Below are 20,577 nucleotides of genomic sequence, written 5' to 3'. Positions count from 1 at the left end.
CAAAACAAAACAAAAACCAAAGGAACGATGTGACTTGACCAATAGTGGTCAAGTCACATCGTTCCTTTGGTTTTTGTTTTGCTTTTTAGCGACCCAGGTCCTTATCAATGCTTGGAAAGTGTTCCTTACTCTCGTGTAAAAGTTTAGCAAAAAATAGTTTGAAACTCAGTGGAATTTGCTCTAGTCATGTATTACAGCTTGAAAGATTTGCTAGTGGTACAGCACCTGTATAATTTATAAATGAACAATGTGTGTACTCTCAACGTTTTGCCAATAAGAGTACATATTAATAAATATACATATTTATACTTACATTGGAAAGCATAGGTAGAACTTTGGGATTTGATGGCATTTTCTACTCTATATATGAGAATTCACAAACCACCCAAGCAGGCTATATCTGACCAAGGAGTGTGGAAAATTTAAACAAGATAAAAGCAATCAAACAAGTAACATTCTATTCATCCACTTGGGTAGGATATTTTCACTGGAATGGTGCCCCCAGCACCAGGCCCCACTCCCCAAATGCATAGACAGAGCCTTCTTCCCATTATTCCCACTTAACCCAAAGCTTTTCACAGACCCAGAAAACAGTTCAGGTTCTAGACCACCAGCTACCACAGGCCAGGCCTTTGGCAGCAGCCTCCATGTCCTGCCCACTGCCCAGGTCAGAAGATAGATACTGATCCTTTGAGAAGAAAAGGCTTCGCTGCCTCCAGGATGTCCAGCTGGGGGTCCAGTGAGCGGCCGAGCCCCTCCAGCACCATAATGGCCAACACAATTGAAGCAAAATTACTCTCAAGCTTTACCTGGAAATGAAAAACAGCAGCTCTTCATAAATGAACATAACCCAAGTACCACACACCACCCTATCCCCATCCAGCTTCCTCCACAGGCTTCCAGGAGACTGTGCTCAGAATGAAGGAGGGAAGGTGGTCTCACCTTGTGAATCATCAGTAGCTTAAAGACATTGGAGAGAAGTTTGGAAACTTGTAGCTGAAAAACAAAAGAGAGCCTACTAGGGGTGGAGAAGTCCAGACTATTTCCCTTCTGAGACTGCTTCCCCCAGCTACACTCTCCTATTCTCATACACACACACACACACACACACACACACACACACACACACACACACACACACACACACACACACACCAGACACATGTGTGTGTAAGGAGTTATGGAGAAACTCCAGGAAGGAGCCCGCACAGGTTCAACTTTCAGGGAAGATTCAGGTTACGGATGTCTTCAGAACAAATCTCAAATGGCCCATCCTGTTTACCTACTACATCCTCCCCATACAAAAATCCTATGTGAGCAGACCAGGTCAGCAGCGCAGTGGCTCCTTGAAGTGCAACCTTGTGCTAACAAGGAGACAGGCAAGTGATTACAACTATGTATAAAATACGACATAGACTCTAGATCAGGCCTAAACTAGGGACATGGGCTTAAGGCATGTCCTTGGGCTTCTCCTTCCCTTCATGTTTAGCTATCTCCACATTAGCTGCACCCGAGGTAAGAGAGGTGACCCCGGCCAGGCACCAGTATGTGTATTCAAGAGGCTGAGATCTGAGGACTGCAGTACAAAGCCAGCCAAGAAGACTAGCTACAGTTAACCAGCAAAAAGTGAAGGTATGGTTCAAATGGTAGAGCACCAGCCTTGAGTGAAAAAGCAAAGCAAAAATGCACAGCTGAGTTCAAGCCCTAGCACCCAAAAATAAAGGGGGTCCCCAAGCTATCCCAGAAGAACCTAGCCAACCAGCCACTCTGAAGAGCCTTGGTTTTAAAGGCCCTCTTCATGCCTCCAGAAGACCTGCCTTGAAGCCCTCTCTACTCCCCCATTCTCCCAGCTCGAGGCTTCCCTCAGACCAAAGACAGAGGCTGTGAGCCTCGGGGACATCTGCCCACCTGTTCCAAGGCAATGATGTTCTTCCTGGCCTGGGTCACCAGCGTGGCCATCTCAGCCTTGAACCTCTCCACGTCCTTGCACTCGTTGGCCCGGGAATGACGCAGGAAGAGCTCAGCCACTTTTTGGCCCTGGAAGATACAAAGGGAAGTGTCACGGAAGAGCCAAATGAGCACAAACTACAGGCTCTGCAGAACGTCCCTCCCCTCTTCACTGCTTTTGTCCTGTTTTGGCTCCCATCCTGGCCTTTTTTCCCTCCTTTTCAACTTCTACCCTCCACTAGGCCTGGTAACTAGCCAGTCTTCCCCAAGTCTCTCTGTGATTGGCAGTCTAGGTCTGCTTTGCCTTCCTGAACCACACAGGGTGCACAGAGGGCAGAGCTGTGGTCCTGCAGCTCATGCTCCATGCAGCCTTGTGATCGCCTGGCCAGGCAGAACCAGGACCTGCCAGCGGGGCAGGGTGGGAGAGAGGCAGGCTTCCTTGGGGCTCTCTTCCTATGCAGAATTACCTGCTCCCAGCTTTCCCCAGCCCCTGTGCTCCAGCCTGTCCTCTCCTGACTTTCCCAGGACTCCCTTGAAACTGAAGTGTGCCTTCAGTCATCACCTCCAATGCCTGTCACCTCTCACTGCATGGCCCCAGGAACACAGCTATTCCTCCCGGTACTGTGGTCTTGATCTTCTATTCAAACCTGCACAGAGGAACACCCCAGCCCCACCACTGCACCCAGAGGTTTAACCAGGAGACACTTGCAAACTGGCCTACGGCTCCAGCATTGGCTGGCCTCAGAAGCTTCTCAAGTAGGATCTTTCTCAATGATGAATTCTCCTCCAGGTAGCTAGAGGATTTCTTCCCAGGAATCCTTGATGTAGAGGCTCTGCTGAGTACTTTCTCTCTAATAACAGCTTCCAATCCCCAGAGCTCCCCCCCCCCCAAAAAAAAGGACATCCACTCCAGATTCCAATACATCTTGCCCACGTGGAAGATACAATCTCCATACTGCTCCATACACACTCCATACTGCTGCTTCTCTCCAGCCTTGCAGCAAAGCACACAAATGGGAAACAGCCATTGTTTGGTCAAAAAGATGGTGCCTGCTAGGTGCCAGTGGCTCACACCTGTGATCCTAGCTACTCAGGAGGCTGAGATCTGAAGATCATGGGTCAAAGCCAGGCCAGGCAGATAACTCCATAAGATTCTCATCTCCAGTTAACCAGCAAAAAGCCAGAAGTGGAGGTGTGGCTCAAGTAGTGGAGAAGAAAACCAGCCTTGAGTGAAAAAGCTAAGGTGAGATTATAAGGCCCTAAGTTCACACCCAGTACTAACATAAAAAGGAGGAGGAAGATACAGAGGAGAAGACATAGCAGCAGCAGCCAGCGCGCCCCTGCCTGCTTGCACATTGCACTGGTAGAAAGAGAAACCACAGGCATACAACACGGTCACCAACATGAACTGCTCCGTTTATCAGGCCTGGCCTCTGCTCATGGCCAGCAGCAGCAGCCTGGCAAATGAGGGCCTTTACAAGGCTGAGGAGTCTCATGTCTAACAGCAAGTCTCACCTGCCCCATCACCACGGCCAGAAAAACTGCCCGGAAATTGCTCAGGTCAGAGGCCTGCAGCTCAGACACAATGCCAGCGTCCAGCAGCACCAGTCGCAGGGGGCGTAGGCCGGGCACCATGGCCACTGTCAGCGTGTCACCAACTTCCACCTGCTGCAGCTGCTCCTCCTGGCTTGGGGACAGTCCATCAGCACCCTGGACCAGGATGTTCCCCGGGTGAAGGTCCCCGTGCACAAAGTTATCCACAAAGATCTACAAAGAGATGGCATCACGCAGGACCGTCACCCCTCACCACCTCGGTACCAGGCAGACAATGAGGCGACAATGGCGAAGACATACACATTTCACACAGCCTGGCTGCTTCAAAGTCCTCAGTTCAGAATTTGTGCAGGGACTACTGTAAATCAAAGCTTAAGAAAAAAAGCTTCTAGGTCCCATGGTTTCCCTTATTTGCAATATCTAGTATAGGTATGAGTCAAGCGGAAAAGGTCAGATAATGTGATGTTAGGAAAACGATCCCTTAAATATGTATTTTAATGTTTTCGTTTCTTTCATGCATGTGTTTCTAACGCATTTATAAGATTATTTCTTTGTTGCTTTGTATGTCCCTCCCCCACAGTGTAACCCCCGCTTTCACTATATTTGATGTCAGTATAACATGTGGAGGAGATGGGGACAAACAAGTCGTTTAAGGATTCAGGTGGACCTGTTGCAACAATGAGAAGTACAAAATGTCATGTCAAAACCAGCTTTACAATGTCGGTGGGGGGGAGGGGTATGATTGGGTGGGGGGGGGGGGTATGATTGGGTGGGGGGGAGGGGGGAGGCTGGGAAGGGAGGTGAAGGGTAAATAAAGGAGGAGGCTGCAATGCTTGGTAAGAAATGTACGCATTATCCTGCCCATGTAATTGTAACCCCTCTGTACAGTATGTTCTCAAATAAAATAAAATAAAATTTAAAAAAGAAAAGAAAAAAAGCTTCTTTTATTTTTTTCTAACTTTTTTTTTGGCCAGTCCTTGAACTCAGGGCCTGAGCACTGTGGCTGGAGCCTCTTTGTGCTCAAAGCTAGCGCTCTACCACTTGAGCCATAGTACCACTTCTGGAGTTTTCTGAGTAGTTTTGGGGGATGAGTCTCATAGACTTTCTTGCCCAGGCTGGCTTTGAACCATGATTCTCAGATTTCAGTCTCCTGAGTAGTTACAATTATAGGCAAGAGCCACTAGCATCCGGCTCTAACTTTTGTGTGTGTGTGTGTGTGTGTGTGTGTGTGTGTGTGTGTGCGTGCACGTGTGCGTGCATGCGTGTGTGTGTTATGTGCTGGTACCGGGGCTTACACTTGCTGGGGTTGCTTGCTTACAGTTGGCACTCTACCACTTGAGCCATGCCTCCTCCAACCCAGCAGTTTGCTGGTTGAGTTGGAGTTTCATGGACTTTTCTGCCTGGGCTAACTTCAATCTCAGTCCTCCAGATCTCAACCTCCTGAGTAGCAAGGATTACAGATGTGAGGTACCAGCATCTTGCATTTCTTTACTTTTGTGTGATACTAAGGCTTGAACAGGGTCTTTCACTTTCTCTTGGTTTTTTCACTCAAGGTTGATGCTCTACCACTTGAGCCACAACTCTACCTCTGGATTTTTGTGGGTTAATTGGAGTTAAGTACCTCACAGCCTTTTCTTCTTGGGCTGGCTTTGAACTCTGATCCTCAAATCTCTGCCTTCTGAGTAGCTAGGATTACAGGTGTGAGTCACTGGCGCCCGGCTGCGTTTCTTTAAGAAGACTTGCTCTCCACTTTCTCCAGATAGTAGGTGGCAGAGGTGTACGAGCTGCCTCCAGTGTTGGTGTGGTTCAGACACTGCCTGGCGTCCTCCCACAGTTCCTGAGTAGTTCTCCCAAGATCCTCTGCATCCCACCCATTGGTGATCCGCCTTACCACCCCTTCACCCACCAGGAAACAGAGCACCTCTAGCCCAGGACACCTCAGCTCATCATGGCGGGGAATGGAAGCATATCCCTAGGCTCTCGGTTGTTTATAGTCTCTCTGGCCTCTGCGCACCAGGTGCCAGGATTGTGCCCCTCCTACCGCCCCCTCCCCACCCCCACTCTAACAGTCAAGCAGATCCCCAGATATGGCCAGGCGAACCCCAAGTGGACACGAGCACTGCTGAGAGCCTGGTTGCATGAAAAAGAGCGGCCTCCTCACGGAGGCCAGGCCTCACTGCTTGTTCCTCCCATCCTCCCCTACCCCTCCACCCCCAAGGCCTGGCCCCAAAACACTCCTTTCTTCAGACCCCACTCTGAAGAAAGCTCTCACATCATCTCCATCGCTCCTTACTGTTGCTCACCCCTGGGCCTTTGCACAGGCCATTCTCTTTCCTCATGCAGGTGACTCCTCACTTCTGGGATGAAGCACTGGGTTGGGAAAGGCCCCTCCTACCTGGGCACCCTGTACTGATCCTCTCTGTCTTTGCCAGTTTTCCCTTTGAACAGTAGTTCCATGAACATGGTAGTCACATCTGTGTGGCTCACTGCTGTAAGCCTAACACTTGACTCCGTGCCTAGCCTGAAGAAGGTGCTCAGCAACTACTACAGGAGTGAATGAATGAATGAAGTAGTGGTTATCATACAACACTGCCTCAGCCATTTGGGGCTGTGGGCAGCTTGGGTAGGGACAGATCTTGCTCACAACCCTTCCCACAGCTCACAGCAAGTGCCACTGAGAAAGGGCTCAGGAGGAACTGGGGACACATAAGCATTGGGGGGCTAGGCTACCCGTAAGCAAATGTTCCCAGCGTGTGACTCTGGCTCCCCCTCCCGCCCCACCACCAAGCTAAGCAGAACTCAAGCACCTCATCGCTCGAGCTGGGCCTGAGCACCCAAGCGGCCCACCAGCTCACCATCTTCAGGAGCATGTTGATCCCCAGCCATGCAATCTTCCTCTTCAGGTCCTCGGGAATCCCTGCCTGCTGGTAGCTGGACACAGGCACGCTCTCCTTGGAGAAAGCCCAGGAGAGAACAGCAGCGTTACCCTGCCGGCCACCCCATGGGACCCATCAGAGCTTCCTCCCTGCCTCTGGGCAGGAAGCCTGTTCTTTCCTAAATCTGAATGAATCTGTCACCTACTTCCAGTCCCTCCAATGTCCTTTCTCCAAGGACAAGTTGATTAAGAGTAAACCTAAGGCCAGGTGCTGTGGCTCACGCCTGTAATCCTAGTGCCTCAAGAGGTTGAAATCTAAGGATCACAGTTTGAAATCATCCCAGTCTGTGCAAGAAATAGAGCTGTGGCTCACGCCTATAAACCTAGGTACTCAGGAGGCTGAGAACTGAGGATCACAGTTCAAAGCCAGCCCAGGCAGGAAAATCCGTGAGACTCTTACCTTCAATTATTCACCAGAAAACCAGAAGTGGCGCTGTGGCTCCACTATAGTAGAGCACTTGCCTTGAGCTGAAGAGCTCAGGGACAGTGCCCAGGCCCAGAGTTCAAAGCCCCACTAACAAAAAAAAAAAAAAAGAGTGAAGGCATGATGAGAATTTTTAAAAACCACATTGTGCTATATTTATTTATTTTACCAGAGCTAGGGCTTGAACTCAGGGCCTGGGCACTGTCCTGAGCTTTGCCACAGCACTACTTCTGGCTTTTTCTGTGTATGTGGTACTGAGGAGTCAAACCCAGGGCTTCATGAATACCAGGCACCACCACTAAGTCACGTTCCCAGCCCATGATGAGACTCTTACTTCATATGTTTCTACCAGGACATCTCTGGCAACAAAGGGACGCAGAGGAGTAGGGAATCTCACAGACGTCACATTCTTGAAGTTGCATTGGAAATGTTCTAAATTCTGAGCTTCGTAACGCAGGTCAACCTAGGGAGATGAAGAGGTTCAAGCTGCACTCAGGAGCCACCCCTGACCTCTGACCTCTGACCTGCCAGACAGCTAGCAAGCCACCTGCTTCACCCTGGCTTCCCTCCCCCTCCTCCTCCAATTCCCAGGACTCCCGGGAAAGTAAGTGAGGACAGTCTGGCTCAAGATCCAAGATCTACACAAGAACTCCTCTACTCTGTGAACAGCTCCCCCACCCCACCCCCCCCAGCTCCAGCCAACCATGCCCCACCTCCCAGAGAGTTGATGTCACTTCCCCAAGGGGTAGCACCATGCCCTGGCTGTCCCAGCCTGCAGCTCCCTGCCATCGATACGCTGACACAGGGCTGACTCTGCCCCAGCCTCCCACGTCTGCTGCACCGGAATGCCCAGCTCCACATTGCTGACTGAAGGCTCAGCCCTGTCTGTCTTAATACCTGTCCCCCAGCTTTCTCCCTCTATCAGCTTCTATGCCCACCTGCACAATGCTGTTGACATTTCTAGAATGATAAAATCCCTCTGTACATCACCTTTATAATAACAATAAAGCTGGGCTCTGGTGGCTCATGCCTATAATCCTAGCTACTCAAGAGGCTGAGATCTGAGGATCGCGGTTCAAAGCCAGCTCAGACAGGAAAGTCTGAGACTCTTATCTCCAATAAACCACCAGAAAACCAGAGGTAGCACTGTGGCACAAGGGGTAGAGCGCTAGCCTTGTGCTGAAGAGCTGAGGGACAGCACCCAGGCCCAGAGTTCAAGCCCCACAACCAACAAAAAAAAAAAAAAAAAAAGCAAGGTTTTTTTGGTGAGGTTTTGTTTGTTTTTGAGACAGGGTCTTATTAGACAGCCCAAGCTGGCCTCCAAGTCAAGATCCTCCTGCGTCAGCTCCCTGAGTGCTGGGATTACAGGTGTGTACCACCACACCCAGCTTCCAAAAGAGCTTTTGTTGTTGTTGTGTTGTTTTTGTTGGCATAGGACTTGAACTCGGCCTAGGCGCTGTCCCTCAGCTCCTCAGCTCAAGGCAAGTGCTCTACCCCTTGAGCCATAGCGCCACTTCTCGTTTTCTGATGGTTTATTGGAGATAAGAGTGTCACAGACTTTCCTGCCTGGGCTGGCCTTGAACCATGATCCTCAGATCTCAGCCTCCTGAGTAACTAGGATTATAGGTGCTAGCTACTGGTGCCCGGCTCCAAATAAGTGTTTTTGTTTTTTTTTTTAAAGACAAATGGAGGGGCTGGGAATGTGGCTCAATGGTAGAGTGCTTGCCTTGTATGCATGAGGCCCTGGGTTCGATTCCTCAGCACCACATAAGCAGAAAAAGCCAGAAGTGGTGCTGTGGCTCAAGTGGTAGAGCACTAGCCTTGAGCTGAAAAGCTGAGGGAGGGTGCTCAGGCCCAGAGTTCAGGCCCCACGACCAACAACAACAAAAAATGACAAATAGAGGGGTTGGGAGTGTCTTGCCGAGCACGCATGAAGCCCTGGGTTCTATGCCTCAATACCACATCCACAGAAAAGGCTGGAAGTGACTCGTAGCTCAAGTGATAAGAGTGCTAGCCTTGAGAAGCAGCAGCTCAGGGACAGTGCTCAGGCCCTGAGTTCAAGCCCCAGGACTGGGGCTTGAAGAAAAAAAAGAAAGAAAAAAAAAAAAGACAAATAGAGCTAGATGCCGGTGGCTCACCCTATAATCCTAGCTGAGGAGGCCAAGATCTGAGGATCAAGGTTCAGAGCTAGCTGGGGCAGGAAAGTGCATGAGACTCTTATCCAAAAAGAAGACTCTTATATAATCAGAAGTGGTGCCATGGCTCAAAATGGTAGAGTGCTAGTCTTGAGTGAAAGAGCTCAGGAACAGAGCCCAGGCCCTGAGTTCAAGACCCACGACCAACCCAAATTAAAAAAAAAAAAAAAAGCCTGAGAGACCCTCGTTCTTTCCACCAGGCGCAGACAGTGTGAAGGTTCTGGAGCTTAGAAGCTACAGTAATTTATCCTTTACAGCCCTGGAGACTTAAGTCCCTAAATCTGCCAGCGCCTTGCTCTTGGACTTAAGTCTCCAGGGCTGTAAACAATAAATTACTGTAGCTTCTAAGCTCCCTGGTCTATAATATTTTGTTACAAGCAGCCTGCACAGACTAAAGCACTTTCGAAACACAAACACAAATCCTGGAGACTTAACACCTTCAATCAGCGGATAGAGAGAGGAGCTGGCACACAGCTTCTGCAAACCTGCCCACTGCTGCACTCTCTGGTAAGGAGGTAGTACACATGCCCACAGGAGCCTGTTCACCCCCAAGGTATGTTTTTACACACAGGTCTGGCTACATAGACCAATGCCCCAAACATCCCAAACAGGGAAGAGCCCCTTATCAATCACTATGGAAACAAAGCAAAACAAAATTAATTGTATGACGAGGCTAATTGCTCCTTCCCCCGGTGGTCAGTGGGTGACATGTCAGAATGAAAACTGATGCCCCATCCCATTCATTTTCTCCCAAGCACAAAGGAAGAAGGTGTTCCTAAATGCCCTCACAGTCCACTCAGCTCACAGTATGAAAACCCTGGTCAGAAGACTGGGAAGAAGAGATGACCCCACTTCAAGTCTCTACTTGAGCCAGGCACCAATGTCACATGCCTGTAATCCTAGCTACTTGGGAGGCTGAGATCTGAGGATCAAGATTTGAAGCCAGCAGGAAAGTCCATGAGATTCTTAGCTCCAAATTAACCAGCAAAGAGCTGGTTAAGGGCTGGGAAGGTGGCTCAGTGGTAGAGTGTTCTCCTTGCATGCATGAGGCCCTGGGTTCGATTCCTCAGCACCACATAGCAGAAAAAAGCCGGAAGTGGTGCTGTGGATCAAGTAGTAGAGCGCTAGCCTTGAGCTGAAGAGCTGAGGGACAGTGCCCAGGCCCAGAGTTCAGGCCCCATGACAAAAAAAAAAAAAGCTGGTTAAGCCATCCTTTTGTGTTCAAGCCATCCTTGAGCAAAAAAAATCTAAGGGACAGCACCCAAGTCCTGAGTTCAAGCTCCAGCACTGGTACCAAAACACAAAAAGATTTCTTACATGATCCTTCATGGTCTCTCCACACTGACATACTGTTGAAGATGGCAGTTCCACACCTGGAAGAAAACTGGGTCCCTAAATCACTGTGGAACAGAGCCTTTCCTCCTCCCTCAAGGTATCCTCAATGTCAGTAAGGAACAGCCTGCTGAGACTTAGACATTATTTGTTTTACCAGCTAGCATTACCCATCCTAACTAATGCATCGTACTCTCCATTCCTCAGTTACTAGCACTGTCAATAGCAAGAAGGACACTAGGTGCTATTTGTAGCTGAAGGAAGAAGTCACCTGTTGGACCATGAGCTTCTCGAACTCGTCCACAACTTCAGGCAAGCTAAGCCATTTGATGCCTGGCAAAAGCCCAAGGACTCGGCTGCCAATCTTCATCAGCAGCAAGTCCATCTGCACCTGAGAGAGCAGGCCGGGGTGCAGCACCTACCACAAAGAGGAATTATGAGGCACAAGGAGGAATATGGATGACACAATCGCCCTACCTAGTGCTGTGTGGGGCCTTCAAAGGAGCCACGTAAACTTCTGAGAACAAAGGGAAGCACCCGGTACCCAGGAAGTTCCTGGTGGTGGTCCTCCAGCCCAGAGACAGCAGACTCCAAACCCTGCAGCAGGCCACTCACACGGCCTCTCCGAAAGTTGGAAAATAAAACAGCTGGGCATCAGAGGCTCAGAGCTATAATCCCAGCTGCACAGGAAGCTGTGATCTGAGGAGCCAGGGTCAAAGCCAGCCCAGGCAGACAAATCCAAGAGAGTCTCTTTAATTGGAGAAATTCTATTCCCAATTCACCAGGGGGGATAAAAAAAAAGCCATGAATGAAACAAAACCAAGTGACAGCTGGATGCCCTAAATTCAAGCTCCGGGCAGTGTATAGTATCTCCCACCTGCCTGCAGGCAACAGGCACTCAAATATTACACTAACAGAAACTCTGAAACCCACATGTTCTAAGTTCTGAGAGTTGGTTTGTTTTTTTGTTTTTGTCAGTTGTGGAGTTTGAACTCTGGGCCTGGGCGCTGTCCCTCAGCTCTTTAGCGCAAGAGGAGCACTCTACCACTTGAGCCACAGCGCCACTTCCTGTTTTCTGGTGGTTAATTGGAGATAACAGTCTCACGGACTTTCATGCACAAGCTGGCTTTGAACCACGATCCTCAGATCTCAACCTCCTGAATAGCTAGGATTACAGGCGTCTGGCACCAGGCAGTTCTGAAAGTGTTTAAGGACTGACTTCACACTACAAACGAAATACTATTCAACGATGTGAAGTCAAACTGAAAGTTCACTAAAATGGTCGTAAAAATTACCTTTAGACTCTATTAAAGAAGCATATGAGTGAGACATCGGTGGCTCACACCTGTAATCCTAACAACTTGGGAGGCTGAGAGTTGAAGATTGTGGTTCAATGCCAGCCGGGAGAGGTAAGTGGGTAAGACTCTTAACTCCAAATAACCACCAGAAAACTAGAAGTGGAGCCATGGCTCAAAGTGGTAGAGCACTAGCCTTGAGCAAAAGAGCTCAGGAACAGCACTTTGGCCCTGAGTTCTAGCCCCACGAACAACACACACACACACACACACACACACACACACACACACACACACAGAAGGATGTAAAGCAGAAATTAATTTCACGATCAGTATTAGGTCTTGGGCCCAATATACCTCACTGTGTATATGCAACTATTCCAAAATCTATAAACACTTGATATCGAACACATTTCTAGTTCCAAGCGTGTCAGAAAAGGAATCATGGGAGTGGGCTGTCAGGCGATGTGGGGGTGTCCTGCGCCCCCAGCTCGGTGGGGGGATGTGAGCTGAGGAGAGGCCCGGCTGACGCCAGTAGCACACTTACTTTCACGGCCACGGGGATGAGCTGGCCGGGCTGGGGCGGGCCGCCGCGCACCTGTGACCCTGCTACGTGGGATCCAACCCCGGCAGCTTCAGGAAGCAGCAGCTTTTCGAGAAACGACTGGTCCGCAAGATTTCCCGGAGGCTTCCACTCATGCCCAAGCTGCCCAAAGGCCTCCCGGCACCTGGTGAGCAGCCCGGGTGCGGCGGCGGCGTCGCGGGGTCGCGGGCCGCCGGCCTTTCCCAGCAGGGCCGGGCTGGCGAACGCCTTGTACACCTGGGCCACACAGCCGGAGCCCACAGGTTTCTGGGTCTCGAAACAGAGGACGTGGCTCCAGTCTTTCCCAAAGGCCTCGAGCAGGGAGCGCTCCGTGTGCGCCCAGGGGTGGGGCGTCACCTGCACGTGCAGCTTGGAGAACCGGGCGCAGAAGTCCTCGGAGAAGAGGTCGCGCCGGGTGCTGGCCCACTGGCCCAGCTTGATGTACGTGGGGCCCGAGGTCTCGGTGGCTTTCAGGAGCAGCTGGAACCAGAGCGCGGCCAGGCCGGGAGCCAGGTAGGTGAGCGGGTAGAGCAGCAGCAGCGGGAGGAACTTGGCCAGCAGGAGGCCGGCTCGCACGCACAGGCGCAGCGGCAGCAGCGCGCGGCCCAGCGGCCCCGCCCCGGGGCCCCGCGCCCCGCGCCGCCTCTCGGCCACGTCGCCCCGGCGGGCCTTCGGCGGGCCCACGCCGTCGGGGACCCCCTCGGCCACGTCCCCGGAGGCGGACAGGAGCCTGGGCAAACTACCGAGCAGAAGCCAGCAGACCCTGGCCCCGCGGTCGCACCCCAGCGGCCTGAGGCGGCGCAGCTGCGGCGGGCGCCCGAGGCTCCGCACACGGGACCAGCAGACGCGGACCGGGAAGCGCCAGGGGGTCCCCATCGTCCCCGCGGCCCGGCCCCGCGCGGCGCGCCCCCGGCCTACGGGGCGCCCATCGGGACCCGCGCTGCGGGCCGGGCGCCGAGGCGGCCCCGCGGCGAGGCCCGCACCCCGCCCCCCGCGCCGCGCCTCGGCCGCCGGGGCCGCTGCGCATCGGCCCGGCCCCGCCGCCCCGAGGCCCGAGGACCCCCGGGAACCGCGGCCGGCCGAGCCTGACGCGGGGCCGGGGCGGACGCCGGGCCGCGCGCGGAGCCCGCCGGGGTGCGGGGCGGGCGGCCGGGGGCGCCGAGCCCGGGAGCAAACGAGGCAAAACCGGCGCGAAGAGCGAGGGCTGGCGCGGGCGGGCCGGCACCCGGGCGGGCGGGCGGGCGGTTGGAGCGGCGCGGGCGCCGAGCCCGGGGCGCCGAGGGCGGGAGTCCCACCGCGGAGGCCCGCGCGGCCCGCGTCTTCCGGGAGCGCCCGGGACCGCCCCCCGCCGGCCACGCCCCTTAAAGGGGACGCGGCGCGGGCACCTGCCGGAGGCGCTCTGCCCGGCCCCCCCACCCCGGTCCCCTGGAACGGTTGGTGGCAAACGCAGAAGCGCCTTCCACGCCCCGCTCTCCGCGTCCGTCCTGACAGCTTATCCTTGGGCAGTCAAGAGTCTCGGGTGGACTCGATCTGGCGACGGTGGGTAGACTTCGGGGAGCGGCGAATTTATTCAATGAGCAGTCCGTTGCGCTCACTCAGTCTTCCTCTAGCCCATCCTCAAATGTGAATTCCTGGGCGCTAGGAAGTCAGTGCGAGCACCCACAGGCTAGTCGGCGAGCGGGGCTGGACGGGGGGACACAGATGCGATTCAAAGGGTGCCAAGAGCCCCGGGAAAGCAGTGGGACCTGAGGGGGACACCATCGACGATGGAGATTTTCTTGGAGAGGAAAGAAAAGCCTTGTGGGAGAGGGCGAAGAGTGAAATCCCCAAAACGGGAAGAATGGTGTGAGGCTTTGAGCGGTGTGTGTGTGTACGGGTGTGTGTGTACGTGGGGGGGGGGGGGGGGGGGCTAGGATTGAACCCAGCACTTTGTGCAGGCTGGAAGAGCCCTGTACCACGCAACTACAGCCACAGCCCAGTTATATCAACTATGATATATGTCAAAACATATATATTTCAAAGTGTATGAGGGCAGCGCTTCACAGCCGCACTTGTTTGGCTTGTCACGCTCCCGGGAGTCTGTGAGCAGGAAAAGTGTGTGTATTAAAATGAATTAAGAGAACAAGGAGAGCCTCTCCTGACCAGGGCTGACAAAAGAACTCTGTCCTTCCACCTCTGAAGCGATTAGCCCAGAGCTCTGAGTACTTGGTCAATGGCTACCCGCTGCCCTCATTTCCACTCCTCCTCTAATCAAAATCAACCACAGCCGGGCGCCGGTGGCTCAGGCCTGTAATCCTAGCCACTCAGGAGGTTGAGATCTGAGGATCCCGGTTCAAAGCCAGGGCAGGAAAGTGCGTGAGACTCTTATCTCCAATAAACCACCAGAAAACCGGAAGTGGTGCTGTGGCTCAAGTGGTAGAGCACTCGCCTTGAGCTGAAGATCCAAGGGACAGCGCCCAGCGCCCAGGCCCCGAGTTCAAGACCCACGACCGACAAAAAAAAAAAAAATCAACCACAAAGAACGGAGCCAACGGCATAAGACACCCATGTCCAGCAGCTTCCCTCCAACAATGTCCAATTCCAGTGCACCTGAAACCTTTATTTTCCCCTCTCAAAACCTTTTTCCATCAGCATTTGTCTCTACCTCCAAGTTAATGCAATGATGTCTGGCTTCCTGAGTAAACCACCTGTTTGTTTGTTTGTTTGTTTTGGGGGGGGTCCAGTTGTGGGGCCTGAACTCTGGGCCTGGGCACTGTCCCTCGGCTCTTCAGCTCAAAGCAAGCGCTCTACCACTGAGCCACCTTCCCAGACCCATAAACCGCCTGTTTTTCCTCATCTCTTCCCTGGTCCCCACGGACTTGCAACAGTGGAAAAGCAGCTCCAGTTCGTGAGAATGTCCCTGCAGGTGTTGTTCTGACACAGTTCCACTAGGTGGCACCATTTGCTTTGAAGTGCAGCCAAAGCCTCCCCAATGGTCCACCTGGTTAGGGGCGGACGGGGATGGACTTGCAGCTGGTTCTCTTTTCACATGAGCATGATGTCTGATTTTAGCGGCTCCTGTGGAACATTTCCACGGGAGATATGACACGGGTCAAGTTCTTGTGCTCAGGAAAGGACAGGATGGGGAATTGACTAGCTCTGGGCCTCAGCCTCTGCATGTATTTTTTGTTGGTTTGTTGTTTTTTGCCAGTCCTGGGGCTTGAACTCAGGGCCTGGGTACTGTCCCTGAGTTTCTTTTGCTCAAGGCGAGCAATCTACCACTTGAGCCACAGTGCCACTTCCAGCTTTTTCTATTTATGTGGTACTGAGGAATCAACCCAGGGTTTCACATGCATGAAGCAAGCATTCTACCACTGAGCTACCTTCCCAGCCCCAATAATTCTTTGATGTGTGGGGGAGGGGTTGCCTTGTGGACTGTAGGTGTTTAGCAGCATCTTTGGCCTCTACCTGAATGCCAGAAACACCTCTCAATCACTTTACACCAGATTCCACATAAGTTACACACATTTCTTTCTCACAGTTTAGAAGAGTTGAGAAGTCCAAGACTGATATACTAGCAGATCCAATGTCTGCTGTGGTCTCCTTCTCGTTAAAGATTGCTGACTTTGGGCTAGGAAGGTGGCTCAGTGGTAGAGTGCTTGCCTTGCATGCATGAGGTCCTGGGTTTGATTCCTCAGTACCACAGAAGCAGAAAAAAGGTGGAAGTGTGCTGTGGCTCAAGCAGTAGAGCGCTTGCCTTGAGCTGAAGAGCTGAGGGACAACGCCCAGGCCCAGAGTTCAAGACCCACAACCAACCAAAAAAAAAAAAAAGATGCTGACTTCACACTGCAGCCTCACATGGTGGCGAAAAAGTGAAAAGACTCTGGGAGCTGGAGCTTTAACAAACTCAAAGTAAAATGACAGGATACACAGTAGAAGGCGCTGAGTTTAATTACCAGGACTTTTAAAACCCAGCTGGGTGCCTGTGGCTCACTCCTTAATCCTAGCCACTCAGGAAGGTGCAGTTCAAAGCCAGCCCATGGCAGAAAAGCCTATGAGACTCCACCTCCAATTAACCAGAAAAATGCCAGACTGGAGGTATGGCTCAAGTGGTAGAAGCACCATGAGCAAAAAAATCTGAATGTACAAGACCCTTAGTTCAAAGCCTCATTCCAGCATAAATAATAAGATGAACTTGAAACAAAAAAAATCTAGCTCTGGCCACTCACACCCCTAACCTGGCCCATCGCAGGTGCTGGACCTGCCTTCAGACCACGGAGCCAGTCCCCGCCCTCCTGCCAGGAGAGCCTGAGTGAGTCCTCACCAATGAGCCCTCTCCAGCTCTACTGTGCACCCGAGGCTGCCTGTGCTACTTTGGGTAGCCTTGGGCAAGCCTCTTTTTGACCATTTCTTCCCTTGTAAAGAGAGGCGAGTGCTGGAAACCACCTCCTAGACAAGCTCTTGGACACGTGCCTCGGCCCTGGACTACTCAGGAGACAGAGCTGCTTTTCTGCTTTTCTGCCTCGCTGATGAGGACAGGGCTGGGCGCCCCCTGAAGACTGCCTAGCCTTGTCTCCTCCAGGACCCTGAGAGCCCAGAGAGCAGCTGACTGCAGAGGTGCTGGGGGGCCTCTCCGTGGGCCCCGAGTCCCCTGGCTGCTTGATGTCCAGGCATGCAATGGGCGGCAGACTTTACCCTGGCCCGAAGCTAAGCTCCTTCCTTCTCTGTCTCATCCAGATGTCACAGGCTAAGCACAGCTGCAGGCCCCGCCCCACGCCAGCTCGCCAGCTCATGCCCAAACCTGTTGATCGCTGCAGATCAGGCAGCTAGACACACAGCAAAGCCACCATGACCAGCTTTGCACCCCAGGCCTTGGGCATCCTCCTGTTACTGATAGCTCCCAGCAGGACTTGAACCTGTGCTCCAGGCCACCTACAAGTGGCCTTCTGCAACTGTGACCTGGTTGTAAAGGTCAAGTTATGGGGACCGCAGAAGTCAACCAGTCGACTTTTTCTATTCTTTTCTTTTTTGCCAGTCCTAGAGCTTAAGCTCATGGCCTGGGCACTGTTCCTGAGCCTCTCTGTGCTCAGAATGGCGCTTTACCACTTGAGCCACATCACCACTTGTGTCTTTTTCTGTGTATGCAGTACTGAGGAATCGAACCCAGGGCTTCATGCATGCTAGGCAAGCACTCTACTCCTAAGCCATCTGCCCAGCTCATCCAGACCACTTTTTACCAGCATTATGTGATCAAGATGACTGCAATGTTCAAAGGATTCAGTGTCTTGGAGCTTGCCCACATCTGTACATCTACACCCTGCCATGAAAAGCTTCTTTCCATACTTCCCTGAGTCCCAGGCGGCAGGAGGAGTCGCTCATTGGTGGACAATGTGGAACCAGTACAGTGCGTGCACATCATCACCCACAGCTGTCTGTGCTGCCCAGCGCACAGGCTTCACCAGCACCTACAGTGCTGGCTGGCAGGCGTGCACAGTGTTTCTTTTTCTTTTTCTTTTTGCCAGTCCTGGGGCTTGAACTCAGGGCCTAGGCAATGTCCCTAAGCTTCTTTGGCTCAAGGCTAGCACTCTACCACTTGAGCCACAGCACCACTTCCAGCTTTTTCTGTGTATGTGGTACTGAGGAATCGAACCCCGGGCTTCATGCATGCTAGGCAAGCACTCTACCACTGAGCCACCTTCCCAGCCCTGTACACAATGTTTCTTTTTCTTCTTTTTTTCTTTTTTTTGGGTCTGGTCATGGGGCCTGAACTCTGGGCCTGGGCGCTGTCCCTCAGCTCTTCAGCTCAAGGCTAGCGCTCTACCACTTGAGCCACAGCACCACTTCAGGCTTTTTTCTTTTTGGTTCTGTGGTGCTAAGGAATCGAACCCAGGGCCTCATGCACGCAAGGCAAGCGCTCTACCACTGAGCCACCTTCCCAGCCCCTGTACACAGTTTCTGTGTTCACCCACGCCCTGTAAACTGGGGAGTAACACGCATGGCTCGTGGACAGACCAGCTCATCCTGGGCTCAGAGAGGGACTTCCAGAGCAGCCACCTCACCTGCCTGTGTTTGTGAGCCCAGATGACCTGAAGCCTAGCCCCAGCAGAAGCGAAAGCCTATATGATATTTGACTCCTTTCCGCTCCTTTCTTCCAGATGGTGGAATTTTAAAAAGGGGGTTGAGGGACTGGGAAGGTGGCTCAGTGGTAGAGAGCTTGCCTTGCACGCATGAGGCCCTGGATTCCATTCCTCAGCACCACATAAAGCAGAAAAAGCCGGAAGTGGTGCTGTGGCTCAAGTGGTAGAGCACTAGCCTTGAGTTGAAGAGCTGCAGGATGGCACTCAGGCCCAGAATTCAGGCCCCATGACTGACCCCACCCACACACACACAAAAAACATATATAACAAAACCTTTTAGCTGGGCACCCGTGGCTCATGCCTGTCATCCTAGCTGCTCAGGAGGCTGAAATCTGAGGATCACTGTTCAAAGCCAGCCTGGGCAGGAAATTCTGTGAGACTCTAATAAACCACTAGAAAACCAGAAGTGGTGCTGTGGCTCAAGTGGTAGAGCGCTCACCTTGAGTTGAAGAGCTGGACAGCGCCCAGGCCCAGAGTTCAAGCCCCACAACCGACAAAAAAAAAACAAAACTTCTTTTTCAATAATTATTGTGTTTGTTTTCTATCAAGGCAATGAGGCTGAAAGGGATACAGCCCGCAGAAGAGGGATTAAAACAGGAAACTGAACTCAGGGACAGGTTTGAATTAGGAATGCCCTGAAGAGCTGCATTACCTATACCTTCCAGATGGGGGAGCCATAACAAGGACCATGGACTGAACCCTGGTCCCAAATTCTCCTTCCACAATCCTGGCACAAAGCAGAGCCAATGCTCCCGAGAAGAATGGTGTCATGAAGAGAACATGGGCTGAGCAGAGAGGCCTGGGTCTCTGTGACCATGAATAAGGAACATGGCCTCTTAGGAATGTGGTTTTCCCATCCACAAAATGGTACGCATCCATGTTTAATTGCTCAAGGCTGTGGGAAGGACAGAGTGACATCACGGCTCAGTGGATGTTTGTTTCTGTGTTGTTCAGCTGCTGGTACTGGGGCTTAAACTTAGAATGTCACACTGTCTCTTGGCTTTTTCACTCCAGGCTAGCACTCTACCACTTGAGCCACAGTTGCACTTCTGCCTTTTGATGGTTAATTGGAAATAAGAGTCTTACAGACTTTTCTGCCCAGGGTGGCTTCAAACTGCGATCCTCCCATCTCAGCCTCCTGAGTTGCTAAGAGTCAGGCATGAGCCACCAGCGCCTAGCTTAAGCTCAATAGATGTTTAGCATTATCCATGCTGGAAAGCAACTGAGGTCAGCCAGGGAGGGGAGGGGTGAATGTGTTATTGAAAGAGCCCCTGAGAGGGGTTCCCAGACCCCAACAGAGGTGCCCGCCTTGGAGGGATGCCTGCCTTTTGGAGCTGGAGAGCCCGGGCTTTGGGAAGGACCAGGTACCATCCGCTGGGGACAGGGCCATGTGTGGCTCCTGTCCTAGTAACAGAGCCCTGGGATGAACCGGCAGCGGGAGAAGCAGCCACTGAAAGGCAGGCCGGATGGAAACTGGGCCAAGCAGACTCCGGCATCGGTTTTCAGGACCCGATCCGGAAGACCCGGGACGTAGGAATGGTCACGGAGGGCACCCCGCCCCCTCCGTCCAGCCACCTAGGGTGTGAGCCGCAGTCGGGAAAGGCACAGACCCCAGGCTGCTGGGCTGTCTTGTGCCTTGCAAGGGGAGGAGGCCAGCTGCGCACGCGCAGGCCCCCTCCCTCTAGGACCAGCCTGTGGTCAGTCTGCGGGTGCCCTGTGCCCTGTGGCCCTCAAGAAGCCTAGCCTCAGATCTCCCTCCCTCCTTTCCTTCCCTCCTTCCTTCCTTCCTTCCTTTCTCTCTCTCTTTCTTTCTGGGCCTGGGCGCTGTCCCTCAGCTCTTCAGCTCAAGGCGAGCGCTCTACCGCTTGAGCCACAGCGCCACTTCCGGTTTTCTGGCGGTTTCTTGGAGATAAGAGTTTCCTGCTCGGGCTGGCTTTGAACCGCGATCCTCAGGGTGCCCCCGCATTCTCAAGTGCACGTTTGCGTTTGGCCGTCCCAGACTCTGCGATCCGGGTGCCCTACACGACGGGGGGCAGCGGGGCTCTGCGAAGTCACTTCTCCGGGCCTCTGGGGGCCCTTCCCAGCCCGGGTCGCCCGCCGCCCGCGCCGTCCCGCCGCGCGCGGAGCCCGGCCGCCCTCCCCGCGCGGGTCCCGCCGCGCAGCCGGGCCAGCTCGGCACGGAAGGGGTTAAGCCGC

At 52.9% G+C, this 20,577-nt stretch overlaps 1 protein-coding gene across 1 annotated transcript; it reads right to left on the bottom strand.

Annotated features, from left to right (window-relative positions):
* Positions 1–441: 441 nt before the first annotated feature.
* Positions 442–13,165, bottom strand: Adck2 (aarF domain containing kinase 2). Its single transcript, XM_042677235.1, has 8 exons — positions 12,230–13,165; positions 10,659–10,805; positions 7,195–7,323; positions 6,357–6,452; positions 3,463–3,714; positions 1,909–2,037; positions 943–996; positions 442–809 (listed from the first exon to the last, which is right to left on the bottom strand). Exons 1-8 carry the CDS (start codon positions 13,139–13,141, stop codon positions 669–671), a joined length of 1,860 nt encoding a protein of 619 aa, XP_042533169.1. The 5' UTR covers positions 13,142–13,165; the 3' UTR covers positions 442–668.
* Between the last annotated feature and the right edge of the window lie 7,412 nt (positions 13,166–20,577).

The sequence above is a fragment of the Dipodomys spectabilis genome, unplaced genomic scaffold (assembly GCF_019054845.1).
Source record: "Dipodomys spectabilis isolate Male_0828 unplaced genomic scaffold, ASM1905484v1 ptg000034l, whole genome shotgun sequence".
NCBI classification, from domain to species: Eukaryota; Metazoa; Chordata; class Mammalia; order Rodentia; family Heteromyidae; genus Dipodomys; species Dipodomys spectabilis.
Note: the sequence above shows the minus strand (reverse complement) of the source record. Positions and strands in the feature narration are given on the sequence as shown.

Excerpts from the sequence above, each read along its gene's own strand:
- Adck2 (XM_042677235.1), bottom strand. The coding sequence starts at position 13,141 with ATGGGGACCCCCTGGCGCTTCCCGGTCCGCGTCTGCTGGTCCCGTGTG. Across the intron at positions 10,806-12,229 it reads TCATCCCCGTGGCCGTGAAA|GTGCTGCACCCCGGCCTGCT; the intron begins GTAAGTGTGCTA and ends TCTTTGTGGTAG. Across the intron at positions 7,324-10,658 it reads AGAAGCTCATGGTCCAACAG|GTTGACCTGCGTTACGAAGC; the intron begins GTGACTTCTTCC and ends TCATCTCCCTAG.